Source organism: Phlebotomus papatasi, chromosome 1, assembly GCF_024763615.1.
Source record: "Phlebotomus papatasi isolate M1 chromosome 1, Ppap_2.1, whole genome shotgun sequence".
Taxonomy (NCBI): Eukaryota; Metazoa; Arthropoda; class Insecta; order Diptera; family Psychodidae; genus Phlebotomus; species Phlebotomus papatasi.
Genome location: NC_077222.1, coordinates 15,971,106 through 15,996,141, shown reverse-complemented (window position 1 = coordinate 15,996,141; position 25,036 = coordinate 15,971,106). Strand labels below are relative to the sequence as shown.

The window sequence follows — 25,036 nt, the reverse complement described above, 5'->3', positions numbered from 1 at the left end:
TAAATATGTACGATGTACGCACACTTTAGCACAAAAATGTTCCCGAAGGAGACAACGCAGACGGCAAATTGGGTTTGAAAAGAATTTTCAAATGAAGGGCATTAATAGTTCTTGCGAATAAATGTAAAAAAAAATGTGTAAGACACCTAAATAAAAATCTACCAATAACATTTGTAATTGTATTGAGAATGAAAATCCAACAAAAAAAGTACCATGCTGAGAAATTGTTGAAAGGTATATCTAAAAACTATAAAAGAAAAATTAATACTTATCATAGAAAAAAATAAATTTGAAAAATAAATTTGTCAGTATTGATGAGAAATCTATATATATTTTTGTATCTTAAAAAATGAATATGAAATTGAAACCAAAGAGAAATCATGATGATTTCCCTGAATTTCGTCACGTGTGATACCGCTGAATAAACTAAATAGAAAATGAAATGAAATTGAAAGAATATAAAACAAAAAAAAAATGAAGGATTTATCGTAATTTCAGATAATTGCAAAGTTTCCCTGAAATTAAGCTATTTAAAGATGGTTAAATTTTTAAGAAGAATAGAAGAAACAAAAAAAAAAAGAAAAGAGAAACATATTTTTACACTGAAAAGACAATTTACATGAAAAGAATATTTAAAGAAAAAAAAACTACAGAGAAATTTCCTATAAAAAAAATTCTGTGTATATAAAATTTTGATTAATTTATTCTCCTCATTTTTTCTCAATTCATACAATTTGTAAGAAAACAAAAAAGACAATGTTAGTGGTTAGGATTAAATCCTCGAATGGTGTGTGAGAAGAGTGGAAGAATGAATGACTTTGAGCAATTGATAAAAAAACAATCTTCTGCGAAAATTTCAACTCTTTCTCCCAAACTTTTTTCCCCATCCTCGAGCTTTTTCAACAACACAATTTTTGTACAAGAGGCATCATTTGAATTTTGTAATGTCCCCTTCAATCCTCGGCGAATTTCACGCTATAACCTCTCCTCAAAAAAAAAATTTCAATCCCAGTCTATTTAGAGAATTAAGGGTGCTGTTCTGGGGAATAGATTTGTCTTGAACCTTTTCATCGCTTTGCACTATCAGTCACAGAAAAACCCGGAAACACCTCTTTAATTATCACTTAATGAGGTTATGTTAAACCTAACCTACAAAAAAAAAACAAATCATCTGCTTCATACAATCTTCAGACTTAAGGTTCAGCGATTTGGCTTAACTTCTCTAATTTAACAATAACAATAACAATATTTATTGCATCACAACAATAGGGTCATCCCTCTTAATGGCGTCTACACACTAGTAGAAATTTTTAAAAAATGCCTTTTTAAAGAAAATTTCTCCTATCCTTATAGGAAGAAACGTCAGAATTTTTTTAAAAAGGCATTTTTTAAAAAAAAAATTCTACTAAAGTGTAGACGAAATTACAGTTGTGAGAAAAAGAAAAAGTAAAAAAGATTTCAAAAAGAAAGAAATTAAAAAGAAAGGACCAAAAAAATGACAAGAAACTGTGAAAAGAAGAAAAAAATAGAGAAAAAGAAAGAAATTTCATATCAAACCAGAAGCATTAGATCAGTAAAATTGTTTTTTGGATAGAATTTCTATACCTAGGGCTAAACCTTCAGTCTGAAAGCCACGTTGTCGTTAACTGAAATAGCTAAGATCCCATTATTCTTACTATAAACTCTTCTAGTGGAACTTTTATACAATAAATTTATTACATTTTAAATAAATTATTTTTAGAATTGCAAATTTCAAGAAAAAAAGAAGCCCGGTGTATGAATTCTGAGATAGTGAGTTACTTACGTTATAAATTCACTGCTCTTGAGATCACCTTTTGTAAGGAGTTTATGAAGCTTTCGCAAAAACTTTTATGTGAATTCTTAGGTTATGTGAGAATATCACATGATACTTTTTGTAGAAACTTTACTAAACATTTACAACAGACGATTTCAAAGACGGGTATTTCTCACATTAATTTCTTCAGAATTCAAACCCTGTAACGGCAAGGGAAATTTTCTTGCAAAAAGTAAGGTTAAGTAAGATTGAAAATTCAGGTTATGTTAAGTATAACCTCAAAAAACAAAATGCCTGAAAAAACATTAGTCTAATCTCGTGTCATATTTATTTTGCTTCCCAGATACGATTTTTATCAGTAATTTATTGTGCAGATGTAGTCTGAAAAAGTTACTGCGATAACGACTGAGATTTGACAAATATTTAAGGTTATAACAAGAATTTCAATTAGAACTCAACACAGTTTCCTAAATTTCCCAATTACAGTAGAGTTCCTCAAATTTGAACATTTGGGGGGTGTAGATGACATTTCTCAGTCCTCAAATTTGAACAATATTCTCAAAAACGTAACGGAATTCATATAAAATTCACTTTCCCTAAATTAAGATAAATAACTTTAGAGAAAATATCAATGTAATTTATTGTTAAATGAATGGAATTTGTTGCGGAAGTAGAATACGATAATAATGAGAAAACACCAGAGAAAAATATTTCTGATTCAGATTCCCCGCAAAAATTTCTTCACATAACCTCAAATTTTACGTTTTGAACTCAACCGTCGTTCAAATTTGAGGAGTTCAAATTTGAGGAACTCGACTGTATAGAAAACCATAATCTGTCGATTTATTTTCACCTTAACGCTATTGAAAAATTTTTTCGAGGTTAAGTCAAATATAACCTCAAATTTCATATAAACAGGTTTAGTAAGAAGTAGTCCTCCTTTGAATTGAGTATCTTTGAATTAGAGTTCCTTTGAAATGGGGTTTTTTCTATTTTTAAAATGAAACTGGACCTTAATATGTACAAACATATTTCCCGGCGAGTGTCCTTCAAAGTTGAAGCCAATTTCAAATTTATTTGTAGCCAATTTCAAATTTATTTAAAACCTCAAATTTATTTGTGCTTATTTTAAAATTTTTTGAGGAGTCTGACAAGATTTATCTTTCCAAAAATAATTTTAACATTTTTTTAAAATAATAATTACATCGTACATTGTGCTTTGATATTTTTTTCGAGGATAGGATATAAATAACCTTAAATTCCGCAACAAGTTCTTAATTAGATTATTTACTATCACATTTCATAATTTCTTAATATTATCTTCCATACTAAAGACAGTTTTGATGTATAATTCAGTCGAAAATAAAATAAAACCAAAAGTGACAAAATCAGGAAACAAGGCGAATGACAAAATGAAATTAAAATTTTAAACCAAGAAAATGATCATTTAATTCTTTTCAATGCATCAAAAGCATACTATAAGCTTGATTTTTCAGACTTTGTATGTGGAAAAATTCTAACTTTTCAAATGTTACATTTTAATGAAGATTACATAACCTCAAAGATACATCGTCGGTTGCGTCTACCTTTGTCGTATCTGCATTTGTTTTGTGTCTGCATTCGGTGTAAGCTACAATAGAGACGTCCCTTCTTGTGTGAAATGCTAACACAAAAGAAATGCAGATACGACAAAGGTAGACGCAACCGACGACATATTTAGTAAATCAATGTTCCTAACCTATTTGTTATTCTAACAATTACATACAAACTTCAACATTATTTTAAACTTTTTCCTATACACAAAAACAATTCTTGCTTGTGTGCTCTTGTACTTTTTACAAAACATACACTTTCTAACCTCAAATTGGTGTTACATATCAAGTTTTTTTATATAGAAGAAATAGTTAGAGTTTCACATATGTACGTGAAATCTTTTATTTCATCAAAATATTTATCAAACAAAATATAAATAAATTTATAATTTATGTATTTTCGAGAAACTTTTTGGGGTTACCTAACCTCAATCAGTAATACTTTTTTGTCACTAATTTAACAATAGGTTCTCAAAATGTAAAAAAGAAAGGATCTTCTGTTTTTGGGGTTAGAATTTGATTTAATTTAAATTCAAAGCTCCTAAAATTTAAGCATCAATTTCATTTTTGTCTCAAATACGTGAATTAAAGTTCTATTCGATATCAAATTACAAAAGATCTATCAATAATAAAATATATCTTGCATTTTTAAGGTTAGACTTAACTTAACCTCAAACTTTTGGAATCCATGATATATTTTGTAAATAGTTTCTGTCTTTTAGCACACTTTATGTTGTACTAATTAAATTTTCCTATTTTTCATGATTTATTATTTTAAAACATTTTTGAAAATAAAATACAAAAAACTTTTTTGAGTTATAAAATACTACTCTTTGAAATAGGATTACCAAGCATATTTTCAGAAGTTTTTACTAATAATAATGAGCCTCATTATCTTATTTGTATTTTAGGTTATATCTAACGTAACCTCAAAAATGCAGTGCATATTTTATCTGATGTATAGAGGACTTTTAAAAAGTTTTTTTTTTAATTTTAAAATTAAACTGTTATTTTAAAATAATTCATTCGTAAACAAAAACATTTAATTATAGAAAAATTTATGTCTTATTTTGCAAGGTTAGGTTATGTTTATACATAACCTCTCTGCAATTTGCAGATTAAATACTGGTAAAAATAACCTAGTGTGACCTATAAAATCAGTATACTTTAAACTCAAATTTCTTTTAATTTAATTAAAAATGATTTTTTTCTTAAAATTATTACCCATTATTGATAAGTGTTTCTTCTAAGCATGATTTTTCATTGCGTTTTTATTTCTCTAACCTCACTCCCAATGACAAATCTCTTGCCCAAAAAAGCACAAAATAAAAAAAAAAATTGATGAAAAAGCATCTTTTTGCAAAGCACGAAAAGGAATTGAGTATGTGAAGTGAATCTGAGTGAGTTAGATTGCGACAAAAAGTAGTTTGACAAATGCTGAGAGATTTTGAGAAAGCATACAGTTAGTGTCCATAGGAAAAACAATCTTAATAAAAAATAGAAATGAATTTGAATAATTTGAATAAATAAATAAGTAAAAAAAAATAATGAAAAACCGTCAAGAAAAAGAAATCACAAACTTCTCTAGACATTTGAGATACAAATTTATTAAAAAGAAAAAATGAGGAAAAAGGGTACGTGCCTATTGAAATAGTAAAAGAAACAATTTCATTGAATTTTCTACTAATTCATATTAAGTAAAGAAAATAAGAAAAAAAGTAAACAAGAAAAAAACTTTGAATATATTGCTAAAGACAGATGTGTAATATTTAAATTTTTCCTAATGAAATGATGAACAATCCACTTAATTCCACTTTTTGATGCGTACCCAATAAAACTAAGAAAAAAAGGATGAAGAAAAAAGAGAGTAGACAGCCTCCCCTTTGGAGATGAAAGCAAAAGAAAAAAGACAAATAAGGTATTTTACAGATAATAAAATACACATTTTAAAAGGTAAATTAAATGTAAAGTGAATTTTATCAACATTTTAAACCACTAATTTTTTCCAGTTTTCGTGAATTTTTCAAGGAATTCACAGGAGGAATACAATTAATTTTATCGATTTTTGAAAGAAATTAAAAATTCAATTATTCTAGTCGTTGAAATATTCCTCAGAAGGAATCTCTCATTTGGATATTTTTGCACTCTTCTACGATAACTAATTGGCAAATTAAGATTGAATGAGATATTGGAGGATTTATTGGCAATTAGGGGATCAATTTTCATGAAAATCTTTCACATTTTTTTTGAAACATGACTTCAAACTAACCTCACATTTTTACTAACCTCAAATTTTGAATTTTTTAGTATGAAATTTTCATGGAAGTAGGTCCTTAAGTTGTTTGCTTTGAGCCTTATTCCACTATTTGTCCAAGAGATTATTTTAGAAGTAGAAATGTTGAACTTAACCTCAAAATACGATTTGTCGATGAAAAATCCTAAGGCGATATTTGTTTCATTTTTATTTATTTAATTATTTCTGTAAGGTGTTTTGACAGGTTTTCTGGTATCCTTAAACAGTTTTCTTTAATTATCTATACAAGAAAAGGCCAATGTATTACAGACTTTAAGGTTAGGAATAGAATATTTTATTTAAAATATTTCTTTAAAAGTTATTCCGCAATGTGAGGTTATGCTATATACAGTCTGTTTAGTAAAAAAAAATAGTACATTGAAATGCCGACTCATTGAAGACCAAGATACTTTACCACTATCCAGTCACCATCATGATTGATAACGGCCCTTGCCTCTCTGAGGCTCCACTAAATTTACAACCTTTTTCAGTCAAGACCTCGAAATGAGACGAATTCATCCTGTCAGATCCCTTGAAACGTACACTCTATTTCCTTGAACCATGTGCTTAATACATAACCTCACATTTTTAATAGAATTGGCATCTGGTGTATGCAATAGCCAATTAATAGTGACTAAGCGTTTACGCAAAACTGTCATTTTGTCCATATTTTGGCTTAACGATTTTTTCTCAATTATGCCTCAATATTTGAGGTTATGCACAAAGAGACAACTTCGAATGATAAAATATCATGTTTTAATAGCAATTGGGTTGGGTTCCACTTAAAGAAATTAAAAATTTGTTTCTGTGAATACCGAGGAAATGAGCCTTTTAGAGCGACGCGTATTGTGAACTCATGTCATAGTGGATAACATATTTTTGAGGTTAGAATTCAATGTCAACTGAATATATGACAAAGCATTCACATTAATGATGACATCTATCGGTTCACATATAGAATTAGCACGGTTTTTCCAGTCAACTGCCATTTATGGCGGTTACGCTCTTACTAAGCAGACTGTATAACCTTAAGCTAGGTTAAGTTCAGGTTAGGATTAGTAAAAATCTTGATTCAAATGAATAGCCTACATAGACTACATAGGAATAGTAGTCGTCGGATAGGACAAGGTTCTTCCCAGAATAAAAATCCTTTTTTTCCAGAGCTTTCGGTGCTCTACGCACTTTCTTTAGTTGCTCTGAGAAAAGAAGGATTTTTATTCTGAGCTGAACCTTCTCCAACCCAACGACTACTTTCGGGTTATCCCTTTGAATTAAACTTTACGTCGATTTTCGCACTTTTTGAAAAATCTTGAAATTCTCAAACTACCCATTGCAACTGTCATTAAATAAATCGAAATAACGTCTTTTTTTGTTTTAAAAAAAACACATTATAACCTTACAATTTTTAAATATTTACAAAAAGTAAGTTTAGGAATTTTATTATTTTTCTCTTTCAATTACTGGGGTTAAATAGCCCGACAAAGATGGAAATACATTTCGTTGTTCTTTTCTCGCTTTGCGGAAGATCGTTCAAAGTTTTTGTTTATAATGCCGGACAGAAAGTCCGACACCGCTTCAATTTTCATAATATTTTCCTTCATTGTCTTTCTTGATTTTAATTCTGGTCACCAATTTGTTTTCCTGTACAGTTACACAATCTAAATTCATCAAGTTTTGTAAGGAATTAATGTAGAGAATTTAAATTCATTGTCTGTTAAGACATATGTGGACAGCGGTTCCCCACACTCTCATAATAGCTTAAAAACTATTTTCTTTTTAAAAAGAATCGTTTATTAATACTAAACCTACCAAGACCCGGTCACATTGACCGGTTTAAAATTAACACATATTTAAACCGTACAATGTCACTATCAAAATTTATGAATTTCCTAAAATACGCATGTAATATATTTTTCAGTGTTTAAATTTTAATTTTATATTCTTTTTCAAGACAAATTTGTTGAGTATCCTACCCTACCGCGGTATGTCATTTGACAGAAAAGCGACCAAAAATGGTCGGTAGGTTTAGTGTTAATCTGTAAAGATGTCTACACATTGAGAACAATTTTCGTCAAAAATTGCTTTTTTGAAGGAAATTGGCTGCAGTGCTGTAAGCAGAAACGTCAAAATTCTGTCAAAAATACAATTTTTGACGAAAATTGCTCCCAATATGTAGAGGCCTTAAAGGCTTCTACGCATTGGAAGCAATCTTCGTTAAAAAATGTTTTTGACACAATTTTGACATTAGACGAAATATCCTTCAAAAAAGTATTTTTTGTCGAAAATGGCTCCCAATAGAGGCCATTAAGAACGTAAAGAACTAATTCAAAAATATAAGCATTCCTCCTCAGTATTTCTAGTATTGATGAATGAGTTAATATCCGAATGAAATTCATAAAATTCTAACCTCCAAAAGATAACCTTTTAAAGTCAAATAAGTGTTAAATGCAAGGAATTACCAGAAAACCAAGTCAATTCGTTTTCTAATTTTCTAAAATCATTCAATTGTGCATTTTCTGCATTTGATAAAATATTTATCTCCCTAAATATTTTATTAAAAGCTTTGAAAGCTTCGGAAAATTAGACAAGATTAAATTAAATAGTTAATTTCATGTGAATAATACTTTATTCACAAGAAATGAACAAGAATTTTGAGTAAAATAAATTTACATTTTTGAGGTTAAGTTCAATATAACCTAACATTTATTCCAACATAACCTCTTGGTCAAATAAGAGAAAGAGAACATTTATCAGTAGGAAAAGAGTAAAAATAACTTTTGCAATATTCCACAGATAAGCAAAATTTCCCTAAAAACTGAATCAGAATCATTGAAATAGTTTTTAAGTAATAAAAAAAACATAATAAATGGAGAAATATACAACAAAAACAGTACATCAATAAATGCACTTATAATATTAAAATATTCCTGTTTAGAGATAAACAAATTTAAATGTTAATTTATTTACCTGAAAGAGATCAATTTAAGTACAAGAATGGAGTATATGGTTTACCTGCGTGTGGAGGTGTTGGAAAAATTCTGAATTCTGGATAATGGCAATAAAGAGGATATGTTTTGACTTAAAAGATAAAAATCCGCCCAACGATGTTTGCGTATCAGAATTTTTCACAAAACCAAACAATCTTAACCAACAAAAAAACGACAAGGAATTAGAATCTGCCGTATGATTGAACAATTTTTTTTCGACAGCATTGTATGTTCTTAAGAAATAGGTAAAAGGATAAATAAAGGTACATATCGAATATCAATATGAGAAATAAAGAAAGAAAAATATAAACAACTTTTTGACTGAAATCATATCATGAGAAATTTTACCTAATTTTCCTCCCTTCAGAGAGCTAAACCAGAAAAAGAAATTGATAAGATTTTAAATGCAAATAAGAAAAATGTGTAATGAGAGCAATTAATTTATTCCCCTTTTTATAAATGACAAAAAAAACCACTGAGACATCCTAAAGACCATAGAATCAAATAGGAAAATATTTCAGCAAATAAAATAGTCGCCAGGAGTCTTTTAAACCTATTAAAAAAATCGCTTCATTCATAAAAAAAAGGAAGTATAAAATAAGAAAAAAAGTTTCATTTGGAATTTTATCTAAGAGAAATGATACAAATTATAATAAGCAAGAGATTATTACAAAATGAAATACAGTGAAAACAGCTTCTCCATTATTATTACTAAAAAAAAAAAAATAAAGAGAACAAAAAAGAAAAATCTAGCATAAAAGAAATACATAACCAATAAATATTAAAAGAAAAAGAAAATATCTTAATCAAGGTGAAGAAAAAAACTATGTAAACGAAATAATTAAATTGCTTTCCACAGGATTATTCATTTTAGATGGAAATATATTTGAGCATAACTGATGAAAACCAGTACATTCTAGGCATATAAAAAAAAAACTTGAAATAATGAAAAAATAAATTAAGGGATGAGGAGAAAAGGTAGAAGTTTTATTTAAGGTATTGACGAATCATTTGATTTTCTATACAAATGCGCTGCAATCAGCACAAAATACATGTTAATTTAACCAAATCAAACAAGTACTTATTGAATAAATATTACTGTAAAATTATAAATACTGTTTCTATTCAAATCCATCATTCTGATTATTCGATCTAACCTCAAAATCTCTTCTAATATCAACAAAGAAAATAACCTCAACAAACAGGTTAGTGAAGAAAATATCTTAAGTAGAGAAAATTTCTATATATTTCATGCTTCAGGCTAAAAAATATTATTTTCATAAAGCATCCACAACTGGAAGAAAATGTTTCAAATCATTTGATATTATTGGCAAAAATATTTATGAAAGAAATCCTTTTAATATACGAAAAAATACAAAATGTACCACAGGAGTGGAATAATTTCTTTTGAGTACTATTATCTTATCGATAGTAGAAGAAAGTATCCATGTTTCGTACGATTCCAAGCTTCGTAAATGACTAAATTTTTGATGTTTCTCAGTAAAAGGGTAAAAAACTTATTTCAAAAATTTTAGGTTATGTTAGGCTTAACCTTAAAAAGAATTTGAATGTGGCATAGTTTACAACTATTGCTGTCGATTGCTGTGCCATTAAACTTTAATGGTTCAACCAGCAAGACTAGCAATGAACTATATTTCTGAATGAACCAGAAGTATTTCGGACCTTCTGAATTCCGTTTCAACGCTGAAGTATCAGACCACACAATTTGTGGAAAAATATTATGACTAATCAATATTTTTTAAGAGATTTTATCAATAATTTGACCATTACAGAAACTGATCTAAAAGTTCTTTATAGAAATTTAAATATAACTATAAAAATACAAGATATCTGAAAATATTTAATTTATAATATTATTTCCTATTTGTTCAGAAAATGATGGTTAAGTGTATAATCCTTCTAGAAGAGAAAATATCCATTTTCTGCCAAAGCTCTCGGTGCATCAAAACCTAGTCCCCGGCGAGTGGCCTTCAAAGTTGAAGCCAATTTCTTACTTTCACATACAAATGCGTATGGGAATTTTTCTGCACTCGTGATCGTTATGCTAAATATTTAAAAAGTGAGAAGTTTTTCCGAATATTATAAGATACCTTTTCGTATGGAGGGATAAATATACTAAATTTTTGTTTAAATAATTTTTTTCCTCGGAGCACTGTGAGCTGAGTCCGAGATCAATTTAGGAATTGGCTTCAAATAGCTCCATATAAAAAGCCAACTCGCCAGGCGCTTGATCAAAACCATTTCTCAATGGCAAAACCGCTTTGAAGAACTGGAAGCTTAAGGTTCAAAAACTAATTGTTGAACCTAAATGTAAAAACAAAAAAAAATTGGGAAATGTTTTTTTTTTGGTAAATTCTATTCCTTGAACCATTTCTGGACCGATTTTAATGAATTTAGACAAAAAGGTACAAAAACGTTCTCACTGATCTGAATAGCTTTTCTTGAAAGAATTTCGTGATTAGCTGTTTTATATCTCACTCTCAAATTATTATATATCTCAAAAGAAATCTTTTTAGGTTAAAAACTCGTTAAATTTAACATAAAAAATTGTCAGACAAATCTTATAATCCGATTTCTCATTCGTTTTTCGAGAAGTAAATATTATAGGTATTATAGTTTTTTTTCTGGTTTAACGATTTGTTAAAAGATAGCTTGATGAATTTTCAATTAAAACTTATTTATATTATAAAATTGAAAATTATTTGTAAAGACGAGAACATTTCCACATAAAATTTCGATAAAAAAGTTTTTAATATGTTTTAAAACCTAATTTAAAACCTAAGACTTCGGCACACATTTTAAATCAGGAAAATTTCACGAAATCGAAATTCGGATCCCTTTCTTTCTCACATGTTTTGAATATGTCTATTCTCTCGCACTCTTCTTCTTCTCTTAAACATCACTCCAAATTCAATTTAGCTCAATCGAATTTGGTATGCGAAAGAATGAGATAGTCATATGCAAAACATGTGAGAAAGAAAGGGTTTCGAATTTCGATTTCATGAAATTTTCCTGATCTAAAAGGTGTGCCGGAACCATTATGAACCTTGCAGATTTCGTAAGCTGAAAGCTCGTTTACAGACATCAAGAAGACTTTTTCTTAAAAAAAAATGCAGGAAATTGAACAAAATTGAATGGACTGTGGTGACCCCAATTGAGGCCACCTTGTTGCCTCTGGATCCAGTTGATGTTGTTTCACAAATACACTATTTTTTTGAGTTTCTATACTTTTTATTAAGGAAGATTATTACACTGCCCAATGGCATGGGCCACGTTTACACAGTGACTGAACCAACCTCTTGAATCTAGCTACTCTTTTTATACTGAAATCCTCCACTCGCACCCTAATTCTATTCGACATTATTTCCCGTGGGAAGGTGTCCAATTAGTGATTCAGGACGAACCTCTAGATAACGATCGTCTGGAGACGATCGTTAAGTGCCTATAAAAATATCCAACTATCCACTTTCGCTATCTCTAGAGTTTTCTCCAACACTTTCTATATCCTTAAGAAAGGGGATGCTTAATTGAGATGACCGAAGACCACACACCTTTTTGATCTTTGTTATCTTTGTCCCTATTTCTTTTCAGGATTATATGGCTTTCTTGGCGCGAGGTCTTATTTTACGACCCTCTCGAAGAGAAAGTAATCTTAAAAGCTTGTCACCATAGATCACCCACTTTACGAGTTTTCCAGGAATAGAGGATGCCTTTGTTTGCTTAATTAAGCCAACAAATGCATCCCCTTTTTGGTCACTCATATCTCGCCCATCGTGATCTTACGAACACCTGCCTAATGGCTTAAGATGTTACTTTGTCTCTGGGCTATAAATTTCGTAAGGATAATTGGATAGAAAACTCTCACGGCGCTAGACATGATCTATCATGTCTCTTCTTGATATTTCACGAAAGAACCAGCGCGATCATGAATATTTGAAAACCGAGTTGTGATGCACAAAATGCGTCACAACAGGACAACTCTATTTAACACTAAACCTACCAAGACCGGTTAAACTGACCGGTTTAAAAACTTTTTAAAATTAACACGTATTTAAATGGTACAGTCACTATCAAACCTTATGAATTTCTTAAAATATGAATATATATTTTTTAATGTTTAAAATTTGTTTTTTTCCGCTTTTCCAAGAAAAATTTGTTGAGTATCCTACCTACCGCGGTCTGTTATTTGACCGAGCGCGCTAGGAAAAATTACCAAAAACGGTTGGTAGATTTAGTGTTAAAATTTTGAAATTTTTTCTATAAAGTTTACTTCAAACATTTACCAGAAAATTAATACTGCACCGATTTTGATTATTTTTATGCAAGATATGGAAATAGAAAGTTAGAGAGATTCCTAAAAAGCTCCTCTAAAACAACTTCCTTAAGAGAGCTTTCTTTGAAAACACTTGAGCAAAAGCTTTCCCGAAGCTCTCCCAAAAATCCATTTTGAAGTTTATAATATTTGACTTTTGACAACATTTTCTTAAAAAAAAACTCTATAAATCAATTTTAATCCAAAATTGAATGATTTTGAACTTCTTAAGAACCCCTTGAAAACACCGTAAGATTTAATTGACATTCTTTAAGCCAGTAAAGGGGTTCTTTAGACAAAAATGTCCTAAAGGTACCTGTTTGTGGTTTTGAATTATTTTTAGTGTTTCCTATTAGGGGAAAGGTGTTCAGTGGAAGAACCGGAAGAATCATGAACACCTAAAAAATGGGGATCTCAGTGGTGCAATAGGTAACACTTCCAAAAAATTAAAAAGTAGATTTCAAATTCATTTTATTTCAAGAAAATTAAGAAACATTTTGATTCAAATAGAAATTTCGATAGGAATTGCTTGACTGCTTTAGAACAGAATCAAAAATTTAAGTGTCCTTCTCTGGATACCTATTTATGTTGCCCTTGTCCTCATTCGATGTAGATCAGTGATCTCAGAAATATAATATAATCATTAATTTCTGAATCACAAGAAGAGTCGGAAATGATTGTCTTGATCTTTGGCCCATTTCTCTTTGATTCTTCTAGAAAAGCATGTTTAGATTAAATTCTTATCAATTGCCTCCGGCACCTCCGGCACATCTTTTAGATCGGTAAAATTTCATGAAATCGAAATTTGCAGCTCTTTCTTTCTCAAAAGATTTGTATAACTCTCACTCTTCTCACTCAAAATTAGATTGAACTAAATTTAATTTGGTCTGATGTTTAAAAGAAGATGAAGAGTCCGAAAGAGTGAGATAGCCATATGGAAAACGTTTGAGAAAGAGGTGTGAATTTCGATTAACATGAAATTTTACAGAGACAGAGCCGTAATGGCTCCGGCATACCGTAGATCAGGAAAATTTCATAAAATCGAAATTCACATCCCATTCATTCATAAAGGTTTAGCATATGTCTATCCTGCTCTTTTGCACTCTTCTTCTTCTTTTGAACATCATACCAAATTAAATTTAATTCAGTCCAAATTCGAACCCGAAAGAGTAGGACATACTTATGCAAATCTTTTGGGAAAGAAAGGGACGCGAATTTAGCTTTCATGAAATTTGACCGATCTAAAAGGTGTGCCGAAGGCATAAGAATTTTATACTTACGAAATATCAGCCTTGGTCACCCCTTTTACGTCTGTAATATCCAACATCTGCAGCTTCGGACAAGTATTTCTGATTACAGAAAGAAATGAATCTATATCGCTGATGTTGATGTCACAACTTTTTAGATTGATGTACTCCAAGTGTGGCTGCTTTTCCAAGAACTTCAGGAGAACATCTTTAGAAAAGCCCTTGGAACAGGAAAAGTTTATTCGACGGAGGTGATTGTTGTTCTCAGTGAGTTTGATCAAGAAGTTGTTGTGGACAAAGAAGTGCACCAAAGTCAATTCTGTGAGCTTTTTACAAGTGATAAGCGGCAACAGCGGGAATATTCCTCTGTGAGGTGAACAGGCACAAAAGGACTCCAATTGATGATTATTGTTCAGAAGATCAATTAGGAAGTGATTGCGTTGCCAGACATATGTAAAGACCATGATTTTCTTCAAGTGTCGGCAATTTTGAGAGATCCAAGACATAAAATCATTTAATTGCATCTCAGGGATATCATAAAATTCAAAGTCATCTACTAAGAGTAGAAACGATTTTGCTGCTGCCATTGCGTCTGCTAGAACTTTGCAATCTTTTGAACACTTCCCAAACTTGTAAATATCTCCTAAACCCAAATACTTTCCCACATTATCTACAAGAATATCTTCCAGTGGGAGGTCAAACAGAGTCTTGGGACTTGCACTTGCCATGTTTAAGATTCTTAAGATTCGATAATAATTCTTCAATCAACAAGGGTTTGAAGGAAATAACTTAACCCCACTAACCAAATACGCGGATTTAATGTCGGAAGTCCTTACGCGAATAGGCTTTTTGTAGACTGCTAGAATTTCGTTAAGTTTGTTGCAGACTCATCGCCTAGCGAGCAGTGACTTCCAATCTTTGGATTCCGCTTGAAACCATACTGAAGAGAACAAATGTGAAAAATAACAGTTGAAAAATTTACAGTAGGGTCCGAGGTAGGTCTCTCAAATCTGAATCTCTCAAATTCGAACGATGATTGGATTCAATTATCTGGTTAAAGAGTGATTCAATTCAACAGCCCAAATCCAAATGCTCTCCTCGAATAATTGATCCATCGATCGGTTTAAATTTTATAGAATCCTTCATATTGCTTCATACAATCCAGCGCACACATTGAAATTTGAAATTTAACTTACCAAATTTTGATGTTTTACTACCAATTTTAAGCTTTTACTTACCAATTTCTCTTTTCTACTTACCAATTTTGACTTTTACTTACCAAATTTGATTTTTGACTTTTACTTACCAAATTTTATTTTTGACTTATGAAACTTACAATTTCACTTACCATTCCAACATTTTACTTACCGAACCTAATTTTTTACTTACCAATTTTGATGTTTTTACTTACTAAGTGATTTTTTTTACTTTTTTTACCAAAATACACAAAAAGTACGATTTTGGATGGTGAAAGTGCGGGATGGGGACGAAATGAGAGTTATATTAATAATCCTCCGGTTTACTTATTAGAAGGTTGTCTGAAGACTCTAAGTCGATATCTCAAATAGAGATGGCCAAGAAATTTCTATCGGAAATTCCCTTAGGGAATTTCTGGAAATTTCCAGAAATTGCGGAAAATGTCCCTTTGAAGAACATTTGACAGTGGTGCTCAAACCATTTCGCATTACAGAACATGAAGAAAATTAGTGAAATTGGTTTTATTGCTCTTCTTGTGAAGCTTAGAGCCATAGTTATGGCATAACGAAAAGGCCCAGATAAGCTTATGGTAGCTGAGATTCTTTACAGGTGACCTCGAAATGCGTGCAATTCGGGGTGCTTGCAACTCGGAATATGTGAAAATTCGATTGTGAATTGAATTTTGGGGGTAAAGAATCGCGTCAAGCAAACGGTTCTTGGCTATCGAAATGGATAAAATTGGCTCGAAGCGATTCTTTACCGTTTTACTTCATTGAAATCGGTTAATAAACATTAGAGATAGAGTCCGGTCCATTTGGATATAGTAAGGGTCGGGGTACAGTGGGTTGGGATAGAGACGGATAGGACCCATCGTTAGAAAGATCTTGATCCCAGAATAAAATTTTGTCAAAATCGCTTTAGAAACACCAGCAGTCCGGGCAAGACATTTTTGGTTATAGCTCGGGTCAGGGAACATGAAAGGAGGAATGCGACCCACCGTTGGAAAGGCCTCGACCTCAGCTGTAACGTACTGAAATTTAAAGAAAAAGCATCGTCTAGTTTTCGAAATATTTGAGATCGATTAATCAAAAATCGATTAATCGTATAATCGGACCTTAGATTAAATCGGATGAAATTGGGGTGTCATAAAGGTTGTAGTACTCCACGAGGGCTTTCCAAAACACCAAAATTTTTCGAATGGCGATAATTAGAACCGGAGATATTGCCATTCGAAAATTCAATTTTTGACCCTTTCTAGCTCGGGTCAGGCAGGTCGGGGGACCTTATTTTTGGTAATGATCGAAAGATCTTAGGTCCAGCTATAACATACTAAAATTTGAGATCGATCCATGCTATAGGGGCTGAGTTATTGAGAAAACAAAATTTGGTGGTGTTTCAAAGTGGCGGACGGAGGGGTTGGGGGTGGATCTGACATCACCTACTTCTAGCCGCCCATTGACATTTAACCTTTGCCGAAAACCGCTTGTCGATATCTCTTTCCGTTCTCTCTCCAGAAGTGGTTATACGACGGATGGACGGACGGACGGACGGGACGGGACGTCCACGAAAATCAATTTTTGGCGCATATTATATTCGTGATCTATGAGTGTCAGAACGTGTAAATCCAAAATTTGGGGCCAATCTGACGAGCTCGGATTTCACCTGTGACTACAAAAGCCGATTGTAAAGAATATCAGCTAAGAACTATCAATCTCTTCTTTTATACTCTAAAAGTTTAAAAGAGTTCTTCTAATTAAGTATTTACCGGAGCTTTTATAGAAAAAGTGAAAAAAGAAATCTTTATGACATCTTTTCCTTATCTTAATATCGTGGGTGGACTTCAATATTACTACATGGAGAGTAGTTTATACTTAAGATATTTACTAATTATAAAAACATTCAGTAAAATCATTCCCTAATCTTCAAATTTTGCCCAAACATAGGGTAAATGTCCTAATTCAAAACCATTTCCAGACGCTTTAACTTTGATAGAAGATTCAACACATTAAGTTCATATTTTTCTGAATAGAATTACATAAATTTGCTCATTGACTCTTCTAGAATGTGACTGTTTAGTGAAAATTATTTAGATATAATTTGAAAACTTCTTAAAAACAAGAAAAATACGCGAGTATGAAATGCTTCTATTGGAAACAAATTAATCCAAATGGAGACAAGGGAAAGTTTCTAATTGGAGACAAACAGTGTAAGTGAAACCGCGACGAAAGGCTTCCAAAACCTTGTTGAGTTGCTCCTGAGTGCAGGATTTGTTCTTATTCCTGGTCTTTTCTCCTTTCCCATATAAAACAATAAGAAAATCTCTCAAAAAAAATCATATTTCCAGGGTTTCCTATTGAAACATTTGCAGACACTTCAGAAAAAACCCTTTTTCTTCACGAAATAGGTAATTATTTCATTTGAAAACTTCACGTACCATTAACAATAAAGATTAGCACTGAATTTAACTAAAATTAGCCAGAAATATGACAAAAATGTTAAACAAAATGAATAAACAACAGTCAGCTCTTTGTGTTTTTCATTGGAAAACATGGTCGATCGATGAAAAATTCAATGCTGAAAAGGTAGACTTTTAATTTTTCTGAGAAATTAACAAATTAAAATTAGTGAATATGAATGTATTTTTGCTTTATTTGGAGCAAAATTAACTAAACAATGAAACTGTGGTATAGAAAATATACAAATATAATAATTTAGTACTGAATTTATCATGAAATTAATGACGTTTCCATTTGGAATAGAGAAAAATTTCCATTTGGAGCAGGTTTTGAATTAGCTTAATTTACCCTACTATCATAATATATTACTGTCGTGTTGAATTTATCAATGATCTAGTACAGACATAAAATAATACCCCCATTCTAATTGATTTCACATTCTAATTGATTTTTTTCGGACTCCGATAGGCAACAAATCCAATAGAGTTAACAGGCTTTGAAAATATTAGTTGACTCAATCGAGGTCCCACTGTATTTCACAAATTCATATAACCACGTTTTTCTGTCCGTTACAAGTTTGAAAATTCTTCGTTAAATTTCAAACTTCGCCTTTCGATCAGTTTACCTAATGTCAAATTTTTGTGTTTTCTTTGAATTGGTTTGTACGGAAAAGTTGTTTGTATCCGCGAAAACGTTTAATTACTGCACTGCATTATCTCAGTGAAAAATGGTAAAATTAACACCAGAATTGATAAATGTGTCTATGCAGTTTATGAATCCCTGCAGAGACAGGGAACTCTGCCTCAGGGGTAAGCCAAAACAGGGATTTCCTTCGACAAAACATCATGTTGATTCCTTGATGATTTTATTTTGCAGGCTACAAAATCCCTCAGATCGAAAATTTGGGAGCTACACTGGATCAATTCGATGTGATAGATTTCTCGGACAATGATCTACGCAAATTGGATGGATTCCCACATCTGCAGCGCCTGAAATGCCTGCTACTGAACAACAATCGGATTGTGTGAGTACATAACCTCAAAGAGTACGAAATTGCCTTCCGGAAGGCTTTTTGGGGCATTTCTGAGACTTTTTTACCCTTGCAGGAGGATCAGTGAGAACCTTCATGAGTCCCTGCCCAATCTGGAATCTGTTATACTCACTGGGAATGGCATCCAGGAACTTGGAGACCTTGAGCCCCTTACACACCTTCCGAAGCTGGAGACTCTCTGTTTATTGATGAATCCTGTGTCCACAAAGCCCCACTACAGGGAATACATGGCTTACAGATTTCCCAATTTGAGGCTACTGGACTTCCGGAAGATCAAGCAGAAGGACCGGAAGGCAGCTAATGAGCTGTTCAAGAGCAAGAAAGGCAAAGAAATTCACAAAGAAATCACAAAACGGGCAAAGACTTTCACTCCCGGAGCTGGATTGGACAAGGCTAAAGGTGAGTGGATTTTATTTAAAGATTTGTGGGCATTTCATTTATTTTTTTTGGGCTTCCAGTTCCGAGAGTCAACAATGCCAATGTTCAGGCCATCCGGGAAGCCATTAAGAATGCCACATCCCTGCAGGAAGTCGAAAAACTCACGCGAATGCTGCAATCTGGGCAGATCCCGGAGGAAGTTCAAAATGGAAATGGTGAGTAGAAAATCTTCTGGAAGATACCGTGAATGTCATATTTATTCTTTAAAAAAAAAATCTTCCCTGGTCAGGAACGACACAAGAAGAGGAGCCAATGGAGGAGAATTGAGCCTGGGATTCTTGTACACTGAGAATAAAATTTTTCCTTAAACAATAAATTAATTAAGAAATCAAGAAAAAAATGTTTCGTAGAAGGATTTCGTAATGAAAGGATGGGCAATGATTCCACTCAATGAACAGCGATCTTTAAGCTTTGGCTGGATCATCAACTTCACAATCACCTGAAAATTCATATCGTAGCCAAGAGTTTTGCACGGGATTGGCTCGAATTTCCCTCTGTGAATGTCCTTGGTCAGTTGTTCAATTGTGGTGCCCCCAAAGGGCGGCTTGAGGGTGCACATCTCATACAGGATCACTCCCAGTGCCCAGACATCGCTTAGGGAGCTGTATGAACGCATGGTGTAAACTTCCGGAGCCATATAGATTGGCGTTCCGAAGTACGAAGCTTCGACGGCTTTAGAAGGATCACTGGTCACGAAGGAAATGCCAAAGTCGCCAATTTTCACTCTCATACTGCTGTCCAGAAGGACATTTTCAGGCTTAAGATCGCAGTGGATGACATGCCGCATATGCAGATAATCGATCCCCATCAGCAATTCACAGAATAGTCTCAAGATAACTTCCTGCTCGAAGAACACTCCCTCTGCCTTTTGCTGCTCGATCAGACCATGCAGAGTCCCTCCGCTGGCGTACTCCATCACGATATTCAACTTCTGGCCAACGCTGTCCTCGAAGCACGAAAGGAATCTTATCACTCGGGGATGGTCCAATTTGGACATGATCATGATCTCCTTGGCAACGTCATGGATAGATAAATTGTTCGTCAGGAGCTTTATGGTCTTTATCACAACTTTCTGCTTCGTCCGGATATCTCGATAGAGCTTCACGTCCCTGAAAAATTCTCAGCAAGCCATGAGAATCAAATGCGAGATTAGTTGAGTACGTTTATATCCAAAGGGGTTAATCATTTTAATATTTCACTGATAAAGGAAAGTAAAAAAAAACACTCTTTTGGTTTAAATTTATATCCTATGAATAATCCGGGTTTACTTTAATTTTAATTTATTAAATTAGAATTAGACAAGGAGGGCTTAGAAAACAAGGAAATCCCAATTTGAACATTGTAGTACCGAAAAAACTCATAGAAAACCCCAAGACAAGTCGTCAGTTGGATCAGCAATTGTCGTAACTTCCTCATCAACTCATTAGCAGTTCTAGTATGGTATGTGTATTTCCATGTAGTTAAAAGAAGTGCTGGTGAGGCGATAAGGAACTTAAGGCAATTGCTGATCCAACTGACGAAGTCCTTAAATTATTATTATTAATCGTGTCGGAATACTTGTTAGAATGTAATCATGTTATATTGCTGCTGTTGTATCCCGTGTTGGAAGACTCCGCTAAGTCCATGTGTAGACCGCCCAGGAGCGCCTTCCCCGTGATGTGGATGCTTCTTCCATGCTCCCGGAGTTTTTTGGGCAGAGGCGGTGCATTTTTATTACGTTATATCACAGTGAAAGTGTCTTTTTCTAAACATTCAGATCTTTGCACCGGGCGGGACTCGAACTCACAACTGTGAGAGTCGAGCCAGAGATCTCATCCGCCCAAGAACCAACGGTCTTGCCTATTGCGCCACTGAGACCCCGTCCTTAAATTTAGAGACACAAATTTAAATACAGTAGAGTCTCTCAAATCTGAATCTCTCAAATTCGAACGCCGTTTGGATTCAAAATGTCAATTGTGAGGTTATGTTAGAAAGTTCGTATTCTTTGTGAAAGAAAATCATATTTATGTGCTTCTTCCTGAATGTTTACATGGCCGTGTAAAATGAAAAGGAAGTATGTTACTACTAAGACTTGCGAGAAAGTACGGGAATTCGATTCAAAGCACAATTTAATCTCACACAAATTTCGTTAGTTTTGAAAAAATCGTTCGAATTTGGGAGGTGAGAAATTTCAAAAATACCCCCCGAGCGTTCGAATTTAGGAGACTCTACTGTATTGTGCATTTCACATATTTTAATTGAGTGACAAAAAAGTAAAATCCTTTGACCGGATAAGAGTTTAATTATTTAGTTTAAGATTAGAGTTTAATTTAGTTTGAAATATGTAGCTTTTCCAGAGTTTTCATTAGTTGTTAAGCCATTGCCATTAGTTATCTAATTTAAATCTCAGATAAAAAACTGATTCATTTTGGGATTCAGCAGGAGTAGGTTCTAAGATTAAGATTTGTCACATTATGCACTCCCCATTCCTCCACTTTATCTTAATCCTCAAGGCAGTCCTCTAGCTCTATATCTCAGCTTCTGTGAGACCAGCCTGGGTTGGACCAGTTTCAGTGAATGTATATTTATATCGTCAGAACTCTTTACTCCGAAACTCGTTTCAGTACCCGCCTCTCTTCTTTAGGCGATTTATTGTCAATGCATTGGCATTACTTTACATTCATTCACTGGACTAATTCGAGACTGAACCGGCAGCTGATAAATCAGCAACAGCCGATCTTACAATCTGAGACCTCACAGTTATAGAAACACAATTCTAGCATCTGATCCACTGAGATTCTTTCAATGAGCTCTACTCTTATAGCCTGAGTGTACGAGGGGTATGAGGGTTAACATGAGCATTGTTAAATTATAAAGAATTTTGCTAATTTCAAAGATTTTAAATCTATTTAAATTCTTTAAATTAATATATTCCTTCCGCTTTAGGCTTACCGGTCTTATCTATAAAATAATACAAAATACCCCTAAAGAGCTAGGAGCTGAGGGTCAAAAAGAAAAGAAGTAGCAAAATCTTTATATTCTTGACGTGACTGGATATCATTTTTTTACAATTACTCATTAAGGAAGGTTCGGATAGAAAATTATGGGATTTTAGTAGATAATCTCAAGTCAGAAAACAGAAAATTTGCTAAATTTCGATAGTTTTTTTTTTGCTTTTTTTTTTAAATGTAGCTGCCGCGCGAATTAAAAAGTAGCCCGATCCTATAAGAATTGAATTACAGAGAGTCTACTGTATTGTTTTCGTTATTTTCATTTTGTAAAGATAGGAACGCTAGGAATATAAAAGGCAAAGTATAAAATAGGAAAAGGGCTATTAATTCCAGGCGAAAGACTTTTCTTTTGATGAACTATAATATCATAAAATATTTGCTATTTTCTTATTCAGAAAGGAAGTTTAGTTCGGAAATATTCGATATTTTATCAAGTATTTTTATTATTTTTTTTTAAAGATCTCATTGGGTCTTGGTTGGATGAGATCTCTAACTCGACTTTCAAAGTTGTGAGTTCGAATCTCGCCCGGTGCAAGGAACTGAATGTCAAGAAAAGACATTTTCACTGTGATAAAACGTAATATAAATACATCGGAATTCCATGTTCCCAGAGTTGATTTTGGGCAAATGCGGTATATTTATATTACACAAATCTTAAGAAGCATCAACACTTGCGGGATGGTGCTCCTGTACGATCTACACATGGATTTAGCGGATTCTCTAACACGAGATAGAACAACAATATAAAATGATTACATTGTAACGAAATATTCCGATAAGATTAATAATAATATTAATTTAAAAAATGTTTTTTTTTAATCAAATACAAAATAAATATTAAAATAAAATTATACAGGAGGAGGTGGGGCTACTTTGAGCTGTGGGCTACATTGATATACGGTTTTTCCGCATGTTTCTAAAAGATACTAGGCTTTAGAAAAATAATGTAATTTAGATAGACAAAATCATTATAACTAAATAAAATAATTATGAGGCCCACCTTCCATTAAAAGTATGTGAAAAATCGTAGTAGCCCCAAAGCTTTAAATAGCCCCACCTTCCCCTGAAATTATGTTTTTATTGAATTTTTATCGAAATTTTTAAAATACTAATTCTTCAAATACCAATAAACCGGCAAATTAATCTAATTCTAATCTATTGAGGTAAATGGCTTTGTAGAATTATCGTTAGATTTCAATTAAAAAAAAACTGGAAATCTCATAGAGGGACGTGGGGCTACTTTGAGCTGTGAGGCTAGATTGTTTAATGACTTTTTCGCTTAGTTCTAAATGAAGCTGGTCCTTACAATTATTTTATTAAGATCCACAATTATTTTGTCTATCCAAATTACATCATGCTAAAACCCAGATTCCTTTAGAAATATGCGAAAAAAATCGTATAATAATGTAGCCCTACAGCTCAAATAGTCCCACCTCCCCCAACCAATTTTTCTTATGATTAACCCCTTGGATTATTTAGTTCCAAAATGCGTATAAACGTATTCAACTTAGCTCACAATTCTTACCCATAAGTCCCATTTCCGAGGCACCGGATGTAGGAATAGTTCTCAATTTCTTTAATGGACATTTTACAACACTTAAGAACAGGAATCAAAGGATAAAACTACAAAAATATCAACAAAACTACACGACTGGAAGACCGTCTTGGTCGGCGAAGGTTCAGAGTCCGTTAAACCGTTATTAATTGTGGAAATCATTGTGGAATGTATTTGGAATCTGTGGAAATGGGTTTCGGAATTCTTCCGGATCACCCTATTGACGTTTTGTGTTTTGCAAGTTTTTTTTATTCTGCAAAAATATCCAAGATTTTCGGGAATTGAGACTTATTTTCTGTGTTTGGGGGCTCAGTAGGGAAGTCTGTTGAGATGGGGAATGCTGTTGGACTGTATTTGACGAAGCCGGATACCACGCCGGATCCCACCAAGGATCCCAGTTTCGATCCAAATCTAGGATTCCCTTCCGGACGCAAGGAAAGAGGTGAGGGGATTTTTTTGGGTGGGATATGGGGGTGGTGGGATGGCGGGGGAGGGGCTGGGAATGTCCTGGGAAGGCTCATTTGGGGATTATGTAACTGACAGGGGGGTTTATTTGTGGATTTCAGTGATGGTGGCCACAGTGGCTGAGATGGAATCCGCCAAATTGAGCGCTGAGGAACGAGATTACTGTGCTCATCACTTGTTGAACTACCGTGCATGTCGTCGGGAGGAGTGGCCATGGGTTTACAGATGCCATCATGAGAAGCATGAGTATCTAACCTGCGAATACGAAGAGTAAGAGGAAGGATTTGGGAGATTTGGAGGGGAAATGTTTGAATTTTTATTGATTTTTCCAGCTATGTTTTGAGAATGAAGGAATATGAGCGTGAGAGAAGACTCCTGGAGCGTCAGAAGAGGATTCAGAAGAAGCAGGGTTTGGAATTCTCCTAGAAATCTTGTCCCTAGGGAGACGTTTAAAAAAATTAGCTGCAAAAAAACCTGTGTAGAAACTCAGGATGCGTCTTGTAAATAAATTATCGAGGAAATTGATTTGTTTTCCTGGGATTTGGGAGCATTTTCTTGGGAAATTTTGTCTGGGTTTTGTGGCAGGTTAAACCCGAGATTGACAGTCCCGGTGTTCGGAATCTGTCGGCCTTCGGAC

The 25,036-nt window shown here is 33.0% G+C and overlaps 3 protein-coding genes across 3 annotated transcripts in view; 2 read left to right on the top strand and 1 right to left on the bottom strand.

The window, feature by feature from the left end:
- Nucleotides 1-19,729, top strand: part of LOC129797994 (probable U2 small nuclear ribonucleoprotein A') — a 92,196-nt gene extending 72,467 nt beyond the window's left edge. The window contains exons 2-6 of the mRNA XM_055840922.1: nucleotides 18,609-18,709; nucleotides 18,777-18,924; nucleotides 19,007-19,350; nucleotides 19,410-19,544; nucleotides 19,619-19,729. Coding sequence (XP_055696897.1) covers nucleotides 18,628-18,709; nucleotides 18,777-18,924; nucleotides 19,007-19,350; nucleotides 19,410-19,544; nucleotides 19,619-19,656 — 747 coding nt within the window. The 5' untranslated portion in view covers nucleotides 18,609-18,627 and the 3' untranslated portion in view covers nucleotides 19,657-19,729. The remainder of the gene's footprint in view (nucleotides 1-18,608; nucleotides 18,710-18,776; nucleotides 18,925-19,006; nucleotides 19,351-19,409; nucleotides 19,545-19,618) is intronic.
- Nucleotides 19,569-23,966, bottom strand: LOC129797992 (serine/threonine-protein kinase Nek3). The gene is made up of 2 exons (XM_055840921.1): nucleotides 23,905-23,966; nucleotides 19,569-20,498 (listed from the first exon to the last, which is right to left on the bottom strand). Exons 1-2 carry the CDS (start codon nucleotides 23,964-23,966, stop codon nucleotides 19,718-19,720), a joined length of 843 nt encoding a protein of 280 aa, XP_055696896.1. The 3' UTR covers nucleotides 19,569-19,717.
- A 55-nt stretch (nucleotides 23,967-24,021) lies between these two features.
- LOC129797996 (NADH dehydrogenase [ubiquinone] 1 beta subcomplex subunit 7) lies at nucleotides 24,022-24,920 on the top strand. The gene is made up of 3 exons (XM_055840924.1): nucleotides 24,022-24,376; nucleotides 24,501-24,669; nucleotides 24,732-24,920. The coding sequence occupies exons 1-3, from the start codon at nucleotides 24,265-24,267 to the stop codon at nucleotides 24,823-24,825; spliced, it is 375 nt and encodes a 124-aa protein (XP_055696899.1). The 5' UTR covers nucleotides 24,022-24,264; the 3' UTR covers nucleotides 24,826-24,920.
- Nucleotides 24,921-25,036: the final 116 nt, after the last annotated feature.

Excerpts from the sequence above, each read along its gene's own strand:
- LOC129797992 (XM_055840921.1), bottom strand. The coding sequence starts at position 23,966 with ATGTCCATTAAAGAAATTGAGAACTATTCCTACATCCGGTGCCTCGGA. Across the intron at positions 20,499-23,904 it reads CTCGGAAATGGGACTTATGG|GGACGTGAAGCTCTATCGAG; the intron begins GTAAGAATTGTG and ends AGAATTTTTCAG.
- LOC129797996 (XM_055840924.1), top strand. The coding sequence starts at position 24,265 with ATGGGGAATGCTGTTGGACTGTATTTGACGAAGCCGGATACCACGCCG. Across the intron at positions 24,377-24,500 it reads TTCCGGACGCAAGGAAAGAG|TGATGGTGGCCACAGTGGCT; the intron begins GTGAGGGGATTT and ends TGTGGATTTCAG. Across the intron at positions 24,670-24,731 it reads CTAACCTGCGAATACGAAGA|CTATGTTTTGAGAATGAAGG; the intron begins GTAAGAGGAAGG and ends TGATTTTTCCAG.